This window comes from Triticum dicoccoides, chromosome 4A (genome assembly GCF_002162155.2).
Source record: "Triticum dicoccoides isolate Atlit2015 ecotype Zavitan chromosome 4A, WEW_v2.0, whole genome shotgun sequence".
NCBI lineage: Eukaryota > Viridiplantae > Streptophyta > Magnoliopsida > Poales > Poaceae > Triticum > Triticum dicoccoides.
In genome coordinates this window covers 621,527,810-621,547,680 of record NC_041386.1, presented here as the reverse complement: position 1 = coordinate 621,547,680, position 19,871 = coordinate 621,527,810, and the positions used below count along the sequence as shown (strand labels likewise).

The following is a 19,871-nucleotide window of genomic DNA, read 5'->3' as shown; positions in this document are numbered from 1 at the left end:
TCGATATATATATATATATATTTTAAAAATATTCCGCTCGGAAGAAAAAAAATAAAAAGAAATACTAAACGGACTTCAAAAATCCCGAAATAAATTTTCCCAGACTTCTAAAATCAAGCCCGACAAAGTAAACATTTATTTGGGGCCTAAATGCAATTTTGAGAAATGCACATTTTTCCTAAATTCAAATAAAACACCGAAAAACTCCGAAATAAAATCCTATTTGATTTTATTATTAAATCCTCAATATTTCTTTATTTTGGGAAAGTCATTTCATTCCCTCTCTCATATTTTTGTAATAGAAATAATTGATGATAAAATAAATAAAATCAAATGATCCTATTCTCAAAATTTGAGAAAACTCAAATATGAAAATAACGAAATCCCCAACTCTCTCCATGGGTCCTTGAGTTGCGTAGAACTTTCTAGGATCAACCAAAATGCAAAAATAAAATATGATATGCAATGATGATCTAATGTATAACATTACAAATTGAAAATTTGGGATGCTACAGTCGTGGCTCGCGGTGGAGGAGGGAGTAGTAAGAAGTAACCCTAAGAGTACATGCACATACTATATTGAATAATGAGTTAGCGGTGGTTGTAATTTTTATTCTTTCAAATTCATTCTGCTTAGTGGCCCAAGATGGCCATTAGTTTTCAGTGTTATATTATACCTCTTCCAGACAACTGAAGGCTTCCCTTTAGTTGCCGGGATATTGGTAAAAATACACCCTCCCTTGCAATATACTATATAAATACAGATTTTCTTGTGATTTTGAATAGCTGTGATTTCACTTATATTGAAGTTGTAGTATAAGCTTGTGGTGTTATTTATGACCTACTTACACCAGGGTCAGTTTGTGAAAGGCTGGTGGCTGGCTGCCACTCTGCTTTGTAATTTGCCGCTTCATGTATTTATCATGACATCATTTTGATAAAGCAATCATCTAGTGTTCCTTCTCCAGCATGTGCATTGGCAAAGCACTCATGTACCGCCTCCTTCTCTAGTATGTGCATATAAATGGCGTGGTTCATATGTTTGTGGTTGACTGGCAGTTCATTTAGCTTTTCCAATAGTATACTGTGCATATGCAGGCTTCAAAAACTAGTTTTTTTTCCTTAAACATTAGATTGAATTCACATTCCATGTGATATGCAAGTTACCAATGCATTTCAATAGCCTAAATGGTTTGATTCAGGTTTTGCTGGATCTAATGAACATGAAAAATGACACCAAGAACTGATACTATAATAAAATGTTGATGTTGTAAAAATTATGGCAAAAATACTAGGATTGAAGAATCTAAAAGTTTTCCCAGTAGGCCTTCTAGTAATACACCAGTTTGTTGTTTGTACATCCGCACAAGCTCTGCATCTCGGTAGCTTTACTTGATAAAACCAGGATTAATTGTTAGCTTGTTGTCCTACTGATTGTGTGTCACTCATTCACTCATATTTCTTATCCTAGGCCGACTATCTTCAAGTCAACTCCCAATGGGTGGCCGACAGGGCCAGAAGGAATGACATCACATGATGATGATGATGATGATGATATGCCTCCACTCGAGGCGAACACGAACCTAAATAGGCCATTCAACGTGCATTCCGATACAGAAAGTGACTCTGATTCTTGAGCTGGTAGACATAGGATTAGCTGTGGACGATGTCATGCTATGGGCTACCGTTTGCCTGTACATCAGATGTATTTATGCCCATATTCGGGCACGACATCGGAACCTGCCCACACATACTGTAATATGAAGAAAACGACAATGTTCCATATGTTGTGTTTTATTTCTGGATGTTATAGTTGAGGTGTGCCCACCAAGAAGAGTTTTCCAATCCAGCTGGTGCTAGTAGTTGCAGTCTTCGATGTACTGGAATCTTGTGTGGTCTGTTGTATTCCCTTCCATGTGGACATGCGGTGGTATGCAGGTTGCAGGAGATTCAAGGCCAACACTTTGTGCCGGAGGCTCAGATTAGTAGCTGTACCATAGCACTAAATTTCTGAATCTATCATCATAGACTGTTGTTGAAGGCCGTGTATCGGCTCCGGATCAAGTACCCCGCGGCCAATCCCTTCCTACCCCGACTCCTCCCGTGTCGCCCCTGCGCGGCGACCGGGGGGAACCCTAGCGCCGCCGCGTCCTCGTCCCTTCCCCGACCTCTCCTCCTCGCCGCCGCCGGGACGCGCCCCCGGGCAAAGCCCGGTCGGCGGCGGCGGCGGCGGGATCTCTTCTCCCACGGCTTCCTAGATCTAGCGCGGGCGAATCGCGGCGGTTGTTGGCGGCGCGCTGGAGGCGGGGCGCGCCAGTGCGGGCTTGGGGGCGATGGCAGGGCTCACGCTCGCGGTTTCTCCTGGTGTGCGTGGGAGTCCGCTCGGGGCGCGCGGCGGCGGCCCTCGGCAAGCGGTGGCAGGCGCTGGGATCTCGGCGGCGCTCCGGCGTGTGCAGGCGGCGGTGGTCCTTGTGCACGGTCGGCGGCTCCGTCTCTGACCCGGACGACACGGGGGATGACGGCGGCCCGGCGTGGCCGGTGATCTGGATGCGGTGGGATCGGCGGCTCGCTGATCTGCCGGTGCTCCAGGGTTCTGCCTGGTGGTGACGGCGGCCCGTGCACAAGAGTTGGATCCCTTCGAACCGATCTGGATGAAAACTTGCCTTCGGCGTCTGCTAAGGCCGACGGCGGCGGCGCTATCTGCGTCATTCCCTTCTTGAAGGCATCGCCGTGGAGAAGTTCAAGGCCACTCTCTGCTACCTCCGGGGGAAACCCTAGATCGGATGATCGGATGACGGCGGCGCTCTGGTGTCGTTCCTCCCTTGGGGGCGTCATTCTTGGAGGTACACACGTGATCGAGGGACTAGATGACGGATTCTTTGATGGAGCGGTGGTTTATCCTACACATTGATGGCGACGGATCTTCACAGCGTGGCGCAATGCAGATTCGGAGTTCGCTGTGGGAGGATGGACTCACGCAGGAGGACGACGCTGTCGGGCATCGTGGTGGCGTCGATGGCAGAGAGACCTGACACGGTACATGCAACAGTACAACTCTGAAGATGGATTGGTGGCAGGTGGCTACGGTGGCCTCATACCCGGCAGGCGTCCTGGTTGAGGAGTGCGCCGGACTGGTAGGTGCCCATACCGGGCAGGCGTCCTGGTTGGGACCTCAGGTCTTAGATGTTTAGGTTTGGCTGCGATGTCTGTTTGGTATTAGGCCCAGACTATCTGCGCCCCTTCATCAATTGAATAGGTGTAGCAACAGTTGTTGCTTAGACGGTGGCATTAATCTTGCTGTTGTATGGCTTTATAAGGTCTTGTGAGAATAATTAATAAAGTGGCCGTATGCATCGCCCAGATGCAGAGGCCGGGGATCATTCTTCTTTTTTTAAAAATCATCATAGACCTTAGTTACTACAATAGTTTCTTCTGTGGAACTTATCTTGGTTTTATTCTTATCGTAGTTTGATCACCATGCTTCCAAAAGAAAAATAAATATATAGATGGACACAGTAGGGGTCTCTTCCCGTACCCAGACTTGATGAAGAGGGTTCGGCGAGGCTGATTCCTTGCCGTCTTTGTCCTTGGTGGTGATGAACTTCTCTGGTTCTTAGGTTGTTCCTTCAGCATAGCCGAAGACACCAGCCCCGATCAGCTGTGGCGTGACCTGCGCACGCCAGAGGACGTAGTTCGTCCGGGTGAGCTTCTCTGTAACCTGACCATTGAGGCCGGCCAGAGGAGCGCTGGTGGAGGAGGAAGACATGGCGAGCTCGTGGATTGAAAACGATGGATGCTAGATGTATAGGAAGAGGTAGGCTCTGTATACCATGTGAAGATTGGCTTAAGCGTCTTGCCTCGTTGGAGGGACGCGCTGCGTGTTTATATAACAGGGGCGCACCTCCCTGGATATAGCGCATACAATTGGTTGGGATTACAACTTGTGAACCAAGGAAAGAGAGGGAGAGATAAGACTGCGGTTACAGAAGGATAGATATCGATCCTAACAACCTAGCCGGAGCTACATACTACGTTACATATATGTCACGTTACAATATGTTTAACACGCTGCTGGATGTCTGTTATATATTACTCATCGACTGGAAAATATAGTTCCTTTTTAGCCACTTGAACTATAACAATTCTGCTCATTGCGCTACCAAGTTGGCGTGTTGTCATTTGTCAATTATTGCTTCGGTGGAGTATATTGTAAAGGTACAGACAGAGGTGGTTTTTCTTCCCGGTCTACATCTCAATCAATCTGACACTGGTTTTGCGCGTTGTCCTCTCTAACACCCTCCTCTGCCTTCTCTTTCTGCTCATACGAGCCGGTGGAAGCATCCGGGATTAAGGTCTCATCTGCATTCGTACATACTCTTCTTCCCCCTCCGGAAGGTCCCTCTCCAGGTTAGTCGAGGACTCGAGGTGCATGCTTCTAGGGAATAGCTAGTTATAAGGATTTATCTGTCATCCCTCTACGGTCGATTTGTGTTGAAGAAAGCTGCTAGCTTTTTCCCTTTCCTTTTGTTTTCCTTCGATTTATTTGTTCTTGCTCTTGTTAGCTAGTTGTTACGGGTTCTATTTCTTGTTAATTAGCTTGCTGCTGCTTTAGCCACGAAGAAATGAAGAAGTTTTCAGTTAGCTAGCTAGGTACGCAGTATGCTGCGCATCTCCCCCCATTGTATCTTGACATACGCATATAACCAAAATTTAGCAATCACGGTTATGGATAAATTTGTCTTGTGAAGTGAAATGTTTAGTCTGTTCTAATAGTATTTACAGTGATACGGAGAAACGTGCCAAACAGGCTGTCTTTGCAGACCAGTTAGCCTGTTAAATATGATAGAGGCTGCCGTCCGGAACAATATTTCAATAGAAATGGACTAAGGAGCCTCGTGACTGTGCTGTGCTCTGACCAGAGTTGGTGCAGCTGTCCTTGCATTATTACGATTCCTGTACGTGGTTAGCAGAAGTATCCTTAATGAAACTGCCTGGCACACATCGCCATGCCAGATTGGACGGCAAATAGGGGTGGAGGGTTCCCTCTTCTCTCAAACTTTGAACCTGGAGGAGAAATATTGCAGTGCATCCCTATTGATTTCGATTTCTTAATTTTCAATCGACAGCGGCTTATGATCGTCTTGCACTTGTATTTTCCTCCACTGTGCCTCCGCCAATGACCACCTCTCACTTGCCCACCTACTCCGCCTGGAAAATATAGTTCTTTTCTGGTCACTTGAACTATAACAATTCTGCAATTAATTATCTCCAAGTTGTCGCTGCAAGCCATTGCTCCGTTAGTTGTCCGTTCTTTTAGCGGTACCAAGTTGGCGTCTTGTCAATTATGGCTTCGATGGAGTATATTGTAAAGGTACAGACAGAGGTGGTTTTTCTTCCAGGTCTGCATCGCAATCAATCACAACTTGTTTTCCGTGTCCTCCTCTCTAACACCCTCCGCTTACTTCTCTCTCTGCTCATGCAAGCCGGTGGAAGCATCCTACATAGGGGATTAAGGTCTCATTTCAATTCGTACATGCTCTTATTCCCCCTTCAGAAGGGCGCTCTCCAGGTTAGTCCAGGACTTGAGGTGCTAGCTTGCGTTCTACCGAATAGCTAGCTACTAATGATTCCTCTGTTAATCATTCTACCAAAATAGCTAGCTACTAAGGATTCCTCTGTTAACCCTTTATCCTTTTGGTCGATTTTTGTTGAAGAAAGCTGCTCGCTGGCTGCTTCCATTTCTTTAGTTTTTTATCAGTTCTTGAGCTTGCTAGCTCGTTGTAATAGTATGAATTTTATTTCTTGTTAGTTAGCTAGCTTGCTGCTGCTTTAGCCACGAACAAATGAAGAAGTTTTTAGTTAGCTAGGTAGGTATGCTGCACATCTCAGCAAGTAGGTCAATATGAGATTATCTAAGCTCCTGAGTTAGTGTTTGTAAAAAGAACAGGGTATGTACCCACATGTATATATTCCCTTCTAAGTTAGAAACATGTCTATTACTCCCTCTGTTCCTAAATATAAGTCTTTTTAGAAATTCCAATGTGGACTATATACGGATGTATATAGACATATTTTAGAATGTAGATTCACTCATTTTACTCCGTATATAGTCCGTATTGGAATCTCTAGAAAGACTTATATTTAGGAATGGAGGGAGTATTTGTGAAAGTTATGCATTCAACCTTTCAGCTCATCAATTTGAAACAATTTCTGTCTTATTCGATCGATGGGACATGGATACTCGTCCTAACCAGCAGGAGATATAGGATACAATGGAGAGCAATTTAGTGGATACAACTCCAACGTCAAGGGAGTTTACACTCGACTTCTTACGACATATTACGAATAATCTTTCTGAGGACCGCATAATTGGCAAGGGTGGGTTTGCAGTAGTTTACAAGGTGCGATTGTAAATTGAATTTTCTATTTTCTTAACTGATCTGCTACTGCGAACTTCAAGTACCCACACATGTGCCATATGAACAAGAAATATTTAACAGGGAGTATTGGACAACGGGGAAGAGATTGCCCTGAAGAAGCTTACTCACATAGGGCCTGAAGACACGAAATTTGCAGATGAGTTCAATAACATTATTAGGGCCCATCATCAAAATATCATACAGTATGTTGGCTACTGCTATCATCCAGGCAACTGGATGAAGCTCGATGAAAAATATATCTTTGCTCATGAGCCAATAAGAATTCTCTGCTTTGAATATTTGCATGGTGGAGACCTTGAGAGGCACCTTTCTGGTATGACCGTGCTCTACTTAGACTATCTTATTTTGCATGAAAAGAAACAGTATATCTAATTTTCAATCAATCACTTGACGTATTTGAATATATTTCATGTTTATGTCAACAGATGAGCAGCCATGCGGACTTGATTGGCAGACATGTTACAAAATAATTAAGGGAGTGTGTTCCGGTTTAAATTATCTTCATAGCGTAAATATTTACCATCTAGACTTAAAGCCAGCAAATATACTGCTGGACAACAACATGATGCCGAAAATAGGAGATTTTGGTATATCAAGAATCTTCCCTTCAGCAAAAACCATTACCACGGCAACAGGAACATTGATAGGGACAATGTGAGTTGGTACCTTATGAGAAGTAAGCAATTCCAATATAACTTTGTTGCAAATTAATTGGATATGATACCATGCAGGGGATTCATGCCACCGGAATATATTAACGAAAACATAATCTCACAAAAATATGATGTGTTCAGTTTGGGTGCCGTAATCCTACAAATAATGGCAGGACGCCAGAGTTATCGCGATTGTGGACGTGATCCTTCTGAAACATTCATTGAGCTTGTAAGAAAAAAAATAGTTTCTTGCTCATGCATACTCTTATTTTCACACATTTATTTTTCTTCTTATTATTTCTCGTTACATGTATGCAGCATGTCAACACTTTATTTGAATTTTTCAGGTATGTGAAAAATGGCGAAAAAAGCTACATCCAACAATGTCACCACACTCATGCCAACAAGTTAATGCATGCATTGGAATAGCTTTAAGATGTCTCGAGGATGACCGACAGAAAAGGCCCACCACAAGGGAGATAGCCACTGAGCTTAATAGGATTGATATGGGAAACTTATCACTGACGGAGGAGGTCGTCAATGAACTTAATCTGATTGATACTGAATTTTGTTCACTTACAGATAAGGTACTGAAAGTTTGGTGATATTTTTACTCTACATACTAAAACTTGAACAAAAATAGTTACATAGTGAAAGTCATTTTTTCTTGCATATTGGAGTATTAGGGTTTTTTGTGTTTATAGATATACTCGATCTCTACCGGTTTATAAGGCAAAACCGTATTTCATAGATAGTGGATCTGTAATATAATTTCTCAGCACAACATTTTCCTGGATAAATAAATCATGAATTGTTACCCTCTTTTTTTGGCCAATGATCGTCAATTGTTATTCAGGCCAACCAACTCTTTTGAGAGTATGCCAATAGTGTACCGTAAACGCCAAAAATACCCTTTCAAGTTTGCCACCTATATATTTTTTGGTTGGTGTGCTAGTAGTGTTGTTCCGTGCAATCCCTGATCACTAAAATGTGTTTTACATACCCCTATTATTTTCGCCAAGTATAGAATACAAAATTTCAAACAGTACTGCTCTAGGAGGGGGGCATCAACGGTGGACTAAAGCTCTACAATTATTTTTGTTATAGGCTACTAACTTACAAAGCAGGGTGGCATTGGCCTATAACCATTACAAGAACTCAGGTAAGCATCTCATTAAAGAAAGGTTTTTGCTTGGGTCGCCTATTAAGAAAAGTTTGATGATTTCAATATGAATCAATCGTTGGAATTTGAAATAGTATCACCAATCATCACTACAAAACCATCAAGTTGAAAAACAAAGGTGTCATGTCGCTCTTACGCGCCGAGCTAGAGAGCTAAGCATTGTGAAAAGAGTTATTCCTTTCACCCTGCGATGAATGAGTAACACACCTCCTGATCCTCACGATTTAATAAAATCATCAACGTAATAACACAGAAAATATACATCCAATGGATCCTGCAGGCGTGGTGCAAGCAGTGACGGGTTGGGTGAGGCGCACCCAGAGCCGGGGTTGAGCTGGCTCAATGAATGGACTTGGATGTAGAATATCTTATTCTACACTGAGAGTGCTATAATTATGCATAACACAATATTCTTCGGCTGCAACTGCAAATCTGTTAGAGCTTGGGTATTTATAGATGACCTTCTGGGGCAAAGAACAGGAAGCTCAGATTGCCATCACCAAAGGATTATGGGGCTGTTTGGTTCTAGGCCTAGGAGTGCCACACTTTGCCATACAATATTACCAAACTTGTCTAAGGTTAGTTCTTCAAAATGAGAGGCACAAGTTGGCAAGCCTAAGAGAATCTTACCATACTTTTTGAGTGCATGAAATGTGGGACCCAAGTGTGGCTTGCCTAAGATGTGGTTTGAACCAAACACACATCTAAGTTGGTCAAACTTGCCTAAGAGCATCTCCAGCCGCGCCCCAAACAAGGCCCCCCAGGCGATTTTTCGGCCGCCGGCCGAAAAATTGGCCCAGTCGCGCCCCCAAAGGCCCTTTTTTCGCCGGCTCGGGCCGAAATTGACGCCGGCGGACGCAGGCCGAACCCTGCGCGCTGGGGGGGTGCTTGGGGGCGCCGGCTGAATCGTTTTGGCGCGAAAATCGGCGGGCCCTCCTTGGCAGAGACTCGGCTCTTCTTGCCGCTTCGTCGTCCTCATCGCCTCGGTTCCCGTGGCGGAATCAATGCCAAAGCTGCCACGCGCAGCCGCGCCGGTCAGCCTTCTCCATTGATGCCTCACGGGCGGCGCAGTGAAGACGGGACGACGCGCGTCCCTCGCGCGCCACGCGTACACACGGCGGCCATGCGTATGGGCGGCGCCTCCGCCTATATAAGCCGCCCCCAGCGCGCCGGTGACGCACAGACTCTCCACCGCCGACGCCCTCGTTCCTCGACACCCCCCTTCCTCCCTCTCTTCTCGCCGTTTCCAGTTCAACCGTGGCCGAGTGCTTTCCAGGCGATGGCGCGGCGGCGAACGGCTTCGGCCGCCGCCACCTTCACGAGGACGAAACTCAGCTCCTCTATGAGGCCGAGTACCCGGTCCCGCCGGACATGCGGGTGCCCGGGGCATGGAGGATCAGCGCCGGCAGAGTACCCCGCTCCCCCGTCCTTCTCCCGCCGGCGTGGGAGCTCATGGACGCCGAGGCGCATGGATCCGTGGGCGTCCTACTCCTCGTCTGGCCGCTTGTCCGGCTCTCCCTGCCTCCGCCCCGTCAAGCCGAAGCCCCAAGACACGCCAGTCAGCCAACGCATCTGTAGCTCCGGCGTCCGCATCGCCGACTCCTCCCCCACATCTGGCCGCCTCGTCCTCATCAGGCCGAAGGTGGAGCCCGGCCTTTCCGCGGAGTACAAGGCCATTGTACGGCGCGGCTTCTCCGACGAGGCCGCCCTAAAGTGGGCGCGGGACGACTACCTCCACGACGAGATGGTCCGGTGATGTAGGGTGGGACCCTAGATGGCCGATCTTTCAGGAAAGGAGCGGATCCCTACGGTGGACACGAAGAACACAAGGGGAAAAATGAGGGGAGATGCGAGAGAAACACTCAACCAACAAGAAATAGATCACACATGCGCTAGATCGATGAACACAAAGAGATACACGATGATCCAAGGTCAGCAAAGGACGATACAAAGTAACCGGTTCTTCTTCTAGAAGGAGGTCTTGATGGGGCCACCCAAGAGGGGGTCTTGAATCCAAGAGGATCTTCTCCGTAGAGGGGCCGCGGTCACTCTCGAAGAGATGATCCGGTATGGATGAGCAAAGCTCTATCTCACATATGAGCTAAACCAATGCTAACCCTAGAAATGAGAAGGGGGAGGTCTATTTATAGTCTAGTACAAGTTGGGACGAGTTGGAGGGGTACATGGGCCCTTGGCCCGTTCACTGTGCGCAGACAGGCGCCGGATGTTCGGGCTGGGGGCCGGATGTCCGGGGCTTCGCGAGGCGCCGGATGTCCGGGGCTCGGGCCGGATGTCCGGGCTGAAGTGCAAAACTTTTGTGGTCTCTGGTTAGGCGAGGCCGGATTTCCGGGCTGGTGGCCGGATGTCCGGGGCTTCGTGGGAGGCCGGATGTCCGGGGCTTGGGGGCCGGATGTCCGGGCCCTGTAGATTTTCTGTGGCTGGTCTGCTGCTGTGTTGGCATGTCTCCAGCGGCCGGATGTCCGGGGCTGGGGGCCGGATGTCCGGGCCCTGGAGCTGTCTTCGTCTCCTTCCAGTGGTTCTCTTCATCCATGGACTTGGCGGCTTGTCCGTCTACACGTGCATCTTCGGGAGGCTCCTCTTGACACCTGATCATGCATAGCATATCGGACTTAGGTAGTAACCATGTCTCGAGTGGATCATATGTGATATCACTAAGGAAGGAAGTCACCTCGTTCTCGAGAGCTCTAGCTCGTGCTCGTGTCATGGGTCCTCTAGGCTCTTGATGCGATGATGGTAGGTCCATGGGGATGATCATGGGATGCTCCGCATCATCTCCCCTCCCTTGGGAAAGATCCGACCTCGGATCGAAATCCTCATCACCATGGTACGGGGAGAGATCTTTGATGTTGAAGATGTCGCTCACGGAGTACTTGTCGCGTGGTATGCCAATCTTGTATGCATTGTTGTTGTAGCGTGCAAGCACCTTGAAGGGTCCATCCGCTCGGGGTAGTAGCTTGGACTTGCGTTCATTGGGGAAGCGATCCTTGCGAAGGTGTAGCCACACAAGATCTCCAACATGGAACATCATGGGTTGCTTGTTGATGTTGAGCTTGGTCGCGAGTCGTTGTACTTGGCGCTCGATGGTGTTCCTTGTATCTTCATGCATCTTCTTGAGGAAGTTTGCTCGGGCACTCGCGTCCATGTTTGTGCGCTCTTGAAGCGGTAGAGGTAGAATGTCCAATGAGGACAATGGGTTGAAGCCATAGACGACCTCGAAGGGGGATTTGCCGGTGGTTGAGTGTCTTGCTCGGTTGTAGGCATACTCGGCGATGGGTAGGCACTCTTCCCACTCCTTGATGTTCTTCTTTATCAACACGCGTAGTAGGGTGGAGAGCATACGGTTGGTCACCTCCGTTTGGCCGTCGGTTTGTGGATGGTATGCCGAAGAGAACAAGAGCTTGATTCCGAGCTTGGCGCACAAGGTCTTCCAAAAGTAACTCAAGAACTTGACGTCGCGGTCCGAGACAATCGTCTTTGGCACTCCATGAAGGCGCAAAATTTCCCTACAAAACAAATTTGCAACATGTGAAGCATCGTCTATCTTGTTGCAAGGAATGAAATGAGCCATTTTGGAGAAGTGGTCCACAACAACAAAAACGGAATCCTTGTCATTTCTAGTTCTAGGCAAACCAAGCACAAAGTCCATGCTAATATCTTCCCATGGTTGATATGGAATTGGAAGCGGCATATAGAGGCCATGAGATTGGGCTTTAGACTTAGCTTTGCGACATGTAGAACATCGGTTGGTGAAGCGATTGACGTCGCGGTGCATCTTGGGCCAAAAGTAATTCTTGGAGAGCGTAGCAAATGTCTTGTCGTGTCCAAAGTGTCCCATGAGTCCGCCTCCATGAGATTCCTGTAAAAGCAACAAACGAAAAGAGGACTCGGGATGCAAAGTTTGTTAGCTCTCATAAGATATCCCTCTTTGATGTAGTATCGATTCCAAGAAGTATGCGTCAAACACTTGGCATAGGGAATAGCAAATGTAGGATCATGCTCATACAAGTCTTTGATATGCTCAAAACCAATGACATTCAACTCAAGTGTAGTGACAAGCATGCATATACAGGAAAGCGCGTCCGCCACAATATTTTCTTTGCCCTTAATGTACTTGATGACATAAGGAAATGACTCAATAAATTCACTCCATTTAGCATGATGCTTGTTCAACTTAGTTTGACCCTTAAGGTATTTAAGTGTTTCATGGTCGGTATGGATGATGAACTCATGTGGGCGAAGGTAATGTTCCCATTCATGTAAAACTCGCACTAAAGCATATAGCTCTTTGTCATAGATGGGGTAATTGAGTTGCGCTCCGGATAGTTTCTCACTAAAATATGCAATGGGGCGCTTCTCTTGCGTTAACACACCTCCTATGCCATTACCACTAGCATCGCAATGAATTTCGAAAGGTTTGTCAAAGTTGGGTAATGCAAGCACGGGAGCATGAGTAAGCAAATTCTTAAGCTCATTGAAAGCAATATCTTGAGATGTTCCCCAAACAAACGGTGCATTTTTCTTACTCAAAGCATGCAAAGGTGAAGCAATGGTACTAAAATCTTTCACAAATCTACGGTAGAAACCGGCTAAACCAAGAAAACTACGCACTTGTTGCAAATTGGTTGATTGGGGCCAAGTTTTAATAGCATTGATCTTAGTTTCATCAACATGAACACCCTTAGAAGAAACTACAAAACCCAAGAAAACAAGCTTGTCAACACCAAATAGGCATTTTTCCATATTAGCATAAAGTTGCTCTTTTTGAAGAGTTTGTAGCACGGTGCGAAGGTGGGTGACATGCTCTTTGAGAGATTTGCTAAACACAAGGATATCATCAAAGTAGACAACAACAAATTCACCAATGTAAGGGCGAAACACGTAATGCATAAGACGCATGAAAGTACCGGGTGCTTCCGATAAACCCATAGGCATGACTAACCACTCATATAGACCGAACTTTGTTTTGAAAGCGGTTTTCCATTCATCACCCTCTTGTATGCGGATTTGATAGTAACCACTTTTAAGATTAATTTTGGAAAAGATAGTGGCACCGCTAAGTTCATCAAGCATATCATCAAGGCGTGGAATGGGGTACCTATATCTAACGGTGATAGCATTGATAGGTCTACAATCGGAGCACATGCGAAAGCTACCGTCACGTTTTGGCACAAGGATGACCGGTACGGCACAAGGACTTAAACTTTCACGCACATGTCCATGGTCTATGAGATGCTTTACTTGCCTTTGTATTTCTTTGGTTTCTTCGGGGTTGACGCGGTATGGAGCTTTGTTGGGAAGCGACGCTCCGAGGATGAGATTAATTCGGTGCTCAATGCCTTGTAGTGGAGGTAGACCCGGAGGTAGCTCATCGAGGAAAACATCTTGGAATTCCTGCAATAGAGAAGATAACACCAAAGGTAGATCGTAAGAGTTGTTAGCTTTTGTGACCTCGTCCTTGCACAATAGGACATAGTGTAGGACACTTGATGGATTCTCACACACTTCTCTCATCTCACGTTTGGTGGCAAAGAGAACTAAGTTTTTCTTGTCGCTCATCGTGGAGGCACTCAATTTGGGCTTGTGGCGCTCACTCTCTTTTTGGTGGTTCGCTCTCTCACTATTCTCTCCACGATGGGTGTTTTGCTTGTCGGCGAGCACTTGGCTTGGAGACATAGGGCGTAGCACAAACTCCTTCCCTTTCATCTTGAAGCTATAGTGATTTGTACGCCCATTGTGAATGACACCTCGGTCAAATTTCCATGGCCGTCCAAGGAGGAGGTGGCACACGGTCATCGGAAGGACATCACACTCCAAAATGTCTTCATAGGTGCCGATCTTGAAAGAGACTTGTACTCTATGCTCGACTTGTATGGTGCCGGTGTCGCTTAGCCATTGAACCTTGTATGGGTGAGGATGCTTCATCTTGACCAATTGGAGCTTGGAACAAAGTTCTTCACTTGCTAAGTTGTGGCAACTACCTCCATCGATGATGACCTTGACGGAACGTCCATTGATGTCGGCCTTTGTGTGGAAGATATGGCATCTTTGATCTTTGTCTTGTTGATGTTGAAGAGCCAAGACCTTGGAGACAACAAGAGCGGGACTTGAGTCTTCATCGCAAAAGACTTGGTCATCTTCATCTTCATTGTTCACTTGTCGGTGCATGGCCACTTGCTCAAGAGCTTCCATTTCTCCTTCGCTCATGGAGTCGTAGGTTCCATCGTCGTTGAGGATCATGGTGCGCTTGTTTGTGCACTCTAAGGACTTGTGGCCTCGGCCTCCGCATGTGAAGCATTTGATAGAACTTGTCTTGACGGTCTCATCGGGTGGAGTAGATGATGATGAAGCTTTCTTGAAGTTGCTTGTAGTAGGAGGACGACTTGTGCTTGTCGAAACTTTCTTGTAACTTGACTTGTCGCCGTTGCTTGTAGAGGGCTTGGTTGAGGTAGAAGGTGTTTGAGTCGTCGAAGCTTGATTGTTGGAGAGACCATAGGACTTGGATGAGAACTTGGCGTACTTGAAGTCGTCTTGTAGTTGCCGTTCCGCTTTGGTAGCTTGGTGCACTAGCTCGATGAGGTTCGAGTATGGTTGGAAGTCGACGATTTTCTTGATAGGATGATTGAGTCCATTCAAGAACCGTGCCATAGTTTGCTCATCATCTTCTTTGACATTGGCTCGTATCATGGCAATCTCCATTTCCTTGCAGTACTCTTCAACGCTCTTGGTTCCTTGTTTGAGTTGTTGAAGTTTCTTGAAGAGGTCGCGGTTGTAGTAGTTTGGCACGAATCGTGCTCTCATGACATCCTTCATTTGTCTCCAAGTGGTGATGGGTGGTTCACCTCTTGCCGCTCGGCGCTCAATGATTTGTTCCCACCAAATGAGGACGTAGTCTTGGAATTCTAGGGATGCCATTGCGACCTTCTTCTCTTCTTCGTAGTTGTGCAAGCGGAAGATTTTGTCAACCTTCAATGCCCATGAGATGTACTCTTCGGGGTCATTGCTTCCATTGAACTTTGGCATGGTGAACTTTAGCTTGCCGTATCGTTGCTCTTCATTGTGTTGGGGTCGGGGATGATGACGCCCATGTCGTTGAGGATTGACATTGTTATCGTGCTCTTGGCGAAGAGGATTGTTGACCTCATGTTGATCTTGGCGAGGAGGGTTGTCAACCTCATGTTGCTCTCAGCGATGATTGTGTCCATTGTCTTCTTGCTCTCGATGGACTTGACGTTCTTGTCTTGCTTGAGGGGGAGCTTGTCTATCTTGACGAGGAGCTTGTTGATGCACGCGGTCTTGGTAAATTCGTTCTTGAGCTTCATCGCGAAGTGCTTCTTGATGGAGACGAGCTTGTCGGCCTCGATTGGCTACGGCACGACTTGAGTCATGAAGGGCACATTGCGCCTCAAGTGCTTGAGCTTCACGGAGTTGTTATTGTTGGCTCTCCGCCTCGGCGTCTTGTGCATCTTGATGTTGTCGCGCTCGCTCCTCTTGTTCTTGTTGTCGTTGGCGTTGCCGTTCTTGTGCTTGTGCGAAAGCGTCTTGGTTTTGGCGATGTCGATGCTCTTGAGAGTCGGTGTCGTGTAGAGGATTGCGATTAGCTTGATGGTCTTGACGCGCGGCACGACGAAGAGTGTTTGATGTCGGTGTACTTGAACCGGAGATGGTTTCGTCGGAGTGTCGACTTGAGCGCCTCCTTCTTGACGAAGACGAAGTAGAAGAACGGAGAAACAAGGTACGAATCTCGTCCATTCTTGCGTCATTCTCAAGCTTGTGTTCGTCGAGCTTGTTGTCGAAGTAATCCCTTGTACGATGCTCGGATTGACGTAGGTCGGTGGTGAGGTTGTCGATGCGGTCGCCCAAAGCAAGTTGTTCTTGATGCAAAGCTCGTTGTGCACCAAATAGTTGAGTCTTGGTGACAAAGGAAGACATGTCGTCGTCTTGCTCCAAGAAAAGTGGGTTGGTAGAAGTGCTTGGCCTATCCATCATTCCAAACAAAGATATGTGAGTGGGAGAAAGGGAAGAACCAATATCCAATGTACCTTGACCGATGTTGACAATGGATCAAAGATGACTCCAATGTGTAGCAAGGAAATAGCACAATTGGTACCAATTCTTGTCGGTTCTCACACCTACACAAGTAAAGCTTATGGTGGAGCTCGGTTAGGATGGTGGCACAAAATTTGATGCAATTGTAAGTGAGACTCAATAATGTTGGAAAAAATTCACAAATTTGGAAATGCAACAAATAGACCAATAGCAAGATATGGTACACGGAAACACACACGCAAATAGATAAGATGGGGTTATGCAACCAAGGATGAGCCAAAATGTGGAATTCACCAAGATGCTCTTGTTGCACAACACTAGAGAGACGCTAGCACAATTGCACAATAGGCGGATACGAACTTGTGCACGACCTACTAAGCAAAAATGCAACGACTTCTATCCCAAGTATGCTATATGTATGATGTTCCTATGCGTTGATCCAAGATGATCAAGTATGACAATCTTAATATTGTATGATGCTATGGTTCTTGCTTATAAGCTCTTTGCTTATCTTTCCTCTTTTGCTTAAAAGCTTGTTTGGCTCTTTGATGTTTGAGCTCTTTTCTTATGCAATGCTTCACGAACCAAGATAGCAATTGTGTATGCGACAACAACTTTGTGACACAAGTGATGATGCCAAGAGATGCAACAAAATGATGGTATGTATGCTATGGGAAGTATGAACACTAATGTGCACAAGTCACGTTGCCGGCAATACTCAAAGGCTAGTCTCGATGGGTAAGTGACGCAAAAGTAAGGCCATGGGGTTATCAATGCAATTGCAAAATAATATGATGATACCACGATACCAAGTTGATATCCAAGGTGAAGGTGATACCAAAGTAATGTAGCCATTCGTAGTGGTCCTTGGCGAAGATGAGCGGTGGTGATGTTGATATTGAACCGTACCTAGATAGCCGAAACACAAAAGGACACGGAAACAACAACTCAAACTCTCAAAGCAAAATTTGGCAAAATTGTCGGAGTTGGTAGCGGGACAGGCTATGGTGGTGCTATGCGGAAGTGGTGGAGGTATGCGGAAGTGTATGTGGCACCGGGACAAAATTTGGCGAGAGTTAGGCGGGAAAAGGATGGTGGATGGGTGGTTTTGCTGCCAGGGGCCGGATGTCCGGGGGTGATGGCCGGATGTCCGGGGTGCCGGATGTCCGGGCTTGTCGGGCCGGATGTCCAGGCTCTGGATCCATGGACGAACTAGAAGAACACCGCGTGGAGAGGTCAAATCGGGGCAAAATTTGGAAGATTTTGTGGATGGAAATTGGGGAAAAGGTGGGGGAATGCTAGATCTACCTGCAACACACGAAATCTGCGGATCAAATCCAACAAAACTTCATTACACCAACAAATCACAAAAAAAAATTTGGGGCTATTTTTGTGGGGCAATTTTCGGATTAGGACGAAAAACAACAAAATCAAGCTAGAAAACAAAGAGAGGGGGCTCCAAAATCGTGATCAACGTGGCTCATGATACCAAGATGATGTAGGGTGGAACCCTAGATGGCCGATCCTTCACGAAAGGAGCGGATCCCTACGGTGGACACGAAGAACACAAGGGGAAAAACGAGGGGAGACGCGAGAGAAACACTCAACCAACAAGAAATAGATCACACATGCGCTAGATCGATGAACACAAAGAGATACACGATGATCCAAGGTCAGCAAAGGACGATACAAAGTAACCGGTTCTTCTCCTAGAAGGAGGTCTTGATGGGGCCACCCAAGAGGGGGTCTTGAATCCAAGAGGATCTTCTCCGTAGAGGGGCCGCGGTCACTCTCGAAGAGATGATCCGGTATGGATGAGCAAAGCTCTATCTCACATATGAGCTAAACCAATGCTAACCCTAGAAAGGAGAAGGGGGAGGTCTATTTATAGTCTAGTACAAGTTGGGACGAGTTGGAGGGGTACATGGGCCCTTGGCCCGTTCACTGTGCGTAGACAGGCGCCGGATGTCCGGGCTGGGGGCCGGATGTCCGGGGCTTCGCGAGGCGCCGGATGTCCGGGGCTCGGGCCGGATGTTCGGGCTGAAGTGCAAAACTTCTGTGGTCTCTGGTTAGGCGAGGCCGGATTTCCGGGCTGGTGGCCGGATGTCCGGGGCTTCGTGGGAGGCCGGATGTCCGGGGCTTGGGGGACGGATGTCCGGGCCCTGTAGATTTTCTGTGGCTGGTCTGTTGCTGTGTTGGCATGTCTCCAGCGGCCGGATGTCCGGGGCTGGGGGGCGGATGTCCGAGCCCTGGAGCTGTCTTCGTCTCCTTCCGGTGGTTCTCTTCATCCACGGACTTGGCGGCTTGTCCGTCTTCACGTGCATCTTCGGGAGGCTCCTCTTGACACCTGATCATGCATAGCATATCGGACTTAGGTAGTAACCATGTCTCGAGTGGATCATATGTGATATCACTAAGGAAGGAAGTCACCTCGTTCTCGAGAGCTCTAGCTCGTGCTCGTGTCATGGGTCCTCTAGGCTCTTGATGCGACGATGGTAGGTCCATGGGGATGATCATGAGATGCTCCGCATCATCCGGCAGCGCCGAGCCCTGGAGGAGATAGCCGCCCGCAAGCGTGGGCACGAGGACGAGAACGACGTGGTGATCCTCGACAGCGACGAGGACGAGGACGCCCCCGGACCGTCCAACCCGCCGCGCCAACCTGGGGAGGGGGGCAGCAGGGACGGCGGCCGCGGAGGAGGCGACGACAACGACGGCGGCGGCGGCGGCGGCGACTACACCCAGTTCGACAGGCTCCTCGGCATGTAGAGCTTCAAGGGCGGCGGGCGGCGGGCGGCGAGGAACGGCGAGGGCGACAACGGGCCTAGTAGCTTTTTTTTTCTTATTTTGTAAAATATTTTAAATATGTATGAACTCGCCGAAGTTTGTGCCTTGTTTGCGCCTTGTTTGTGTCGAATTTTAGTTTTCAAAAAAATCGTGGGTGCCGCAACTGGGGAGCATCACGCCCCCAGCACGCGGTTTGCGCCGTTGCGTCCTCAGGGTGCGATTTTTAACGCCTCCTGAAGGGCCAACGGCTGGAGATGCTCTAACCTTAGGTGTGGTAACCTTTGGCAAACTTAGTCTCAAACCAAACAGCCCCTATGTACCCAATATGAACTGCTTCTTTTGCAGTGTCATTGTTGTGGTAAAACAGGGACGCTACAAAAGAAAAGGAAAGTTCTAGCTATGCTACCATATACCTACACGTGCTATATATCCTCACTGTTTGTTGGCGTTGTGACTCTCACAGCCGCCCCACCACGATCAAGCTCTCTGCAGTGACGGAAAACCAAAGACCTCTGAACCCAGCCATCCATGCCAACCTCCTAAAACATATGTGGAAAGTCTGAACATGTAACTAGTTACAGTAATAACACAAATTCCCAGACGGCAAGGCAGGGCCTTGGTCACCCTTTAGATTCACATTATTGCTCAAAACTTTATATCACAAACTTGCCTAAAACAAAATAAGTCCTAAAATGAATTTAAAATTTGCATTAGCATTTCAAAAGTATACCTTAAAGGGCT

General features: G+C 47.2%; 2 protein-coding genes across 8 annotated transcripts in view; both read left to right on the top strand.

Moving 5' to 3' along the window:
• Window positions 1–1,737, top strand: part of LOC119289417 (probable RNA-binding protein EIF1AD) — a 5,835-nt gene extending 4,098 nt beyond the window's left edge. The window contains exon 4 of the mRNA XM_037568749.1: window positions 1,472–1,737. Within this exon, the coding sequence (XP_037424646.1) occupies window positions 1,472–1,637 (166 nt within the window). The 3' untranslated portion in view covers window positions 1,638–1,737. The remainder of the gene's footprint in view (window positions 1–1,471) is intronic.
• A 2,495-nt stretch (window positions 1,738–4,232) lies between these two features.
• Window positions 4,233–19,871, top strand: part of LOC119287433 (probable ion channel POLLUX) — a 23,702-nt gene continuing 8,063 nt past the window's right edge. For 3 of the 7 annotated variants that reach the window (XM_037566977.1, XM_037566973.1, XM_037566978.1), the window contains exons 1-7: window positions 4,234–4,407; window positions 6,255–6,401; window positions 6,501–6,753; window positions 6,866–7,094; window positions 7,172–7,322; window positions 7,441–7,680; window positions 8,201–8,255. In XM_037566977.1, coding sequence (XP_037422874.1) covers window positions 6,273–6,401; window positions 6,501–6,753; window positions 6,866–7,094; window positions 7,172–7,322; window positions 7,441–7,680; window positions 8,201–8,255 — 1,057 coding nt within the window. In that variant the 5' untranslated portion in view covers window positions 4,234–4,407; window positions 6,255–6,272. Of the gene's footprint in view, window positions 4,408–4,466; window positions 5,570–6,254; window positions 6,402–6,500; window positions 6,754–6,865; window positions 7,095–7,171; window positions 7,323–7,440; window positions 7,681–8,200; window positions 8,256–19,871 lie in introns of those variants that run through there. The other 4 variants (XM_037566979.1, XM_037566974.1, XM_037566975.1 and 1 more) reach the window with 4 other exon arrangements.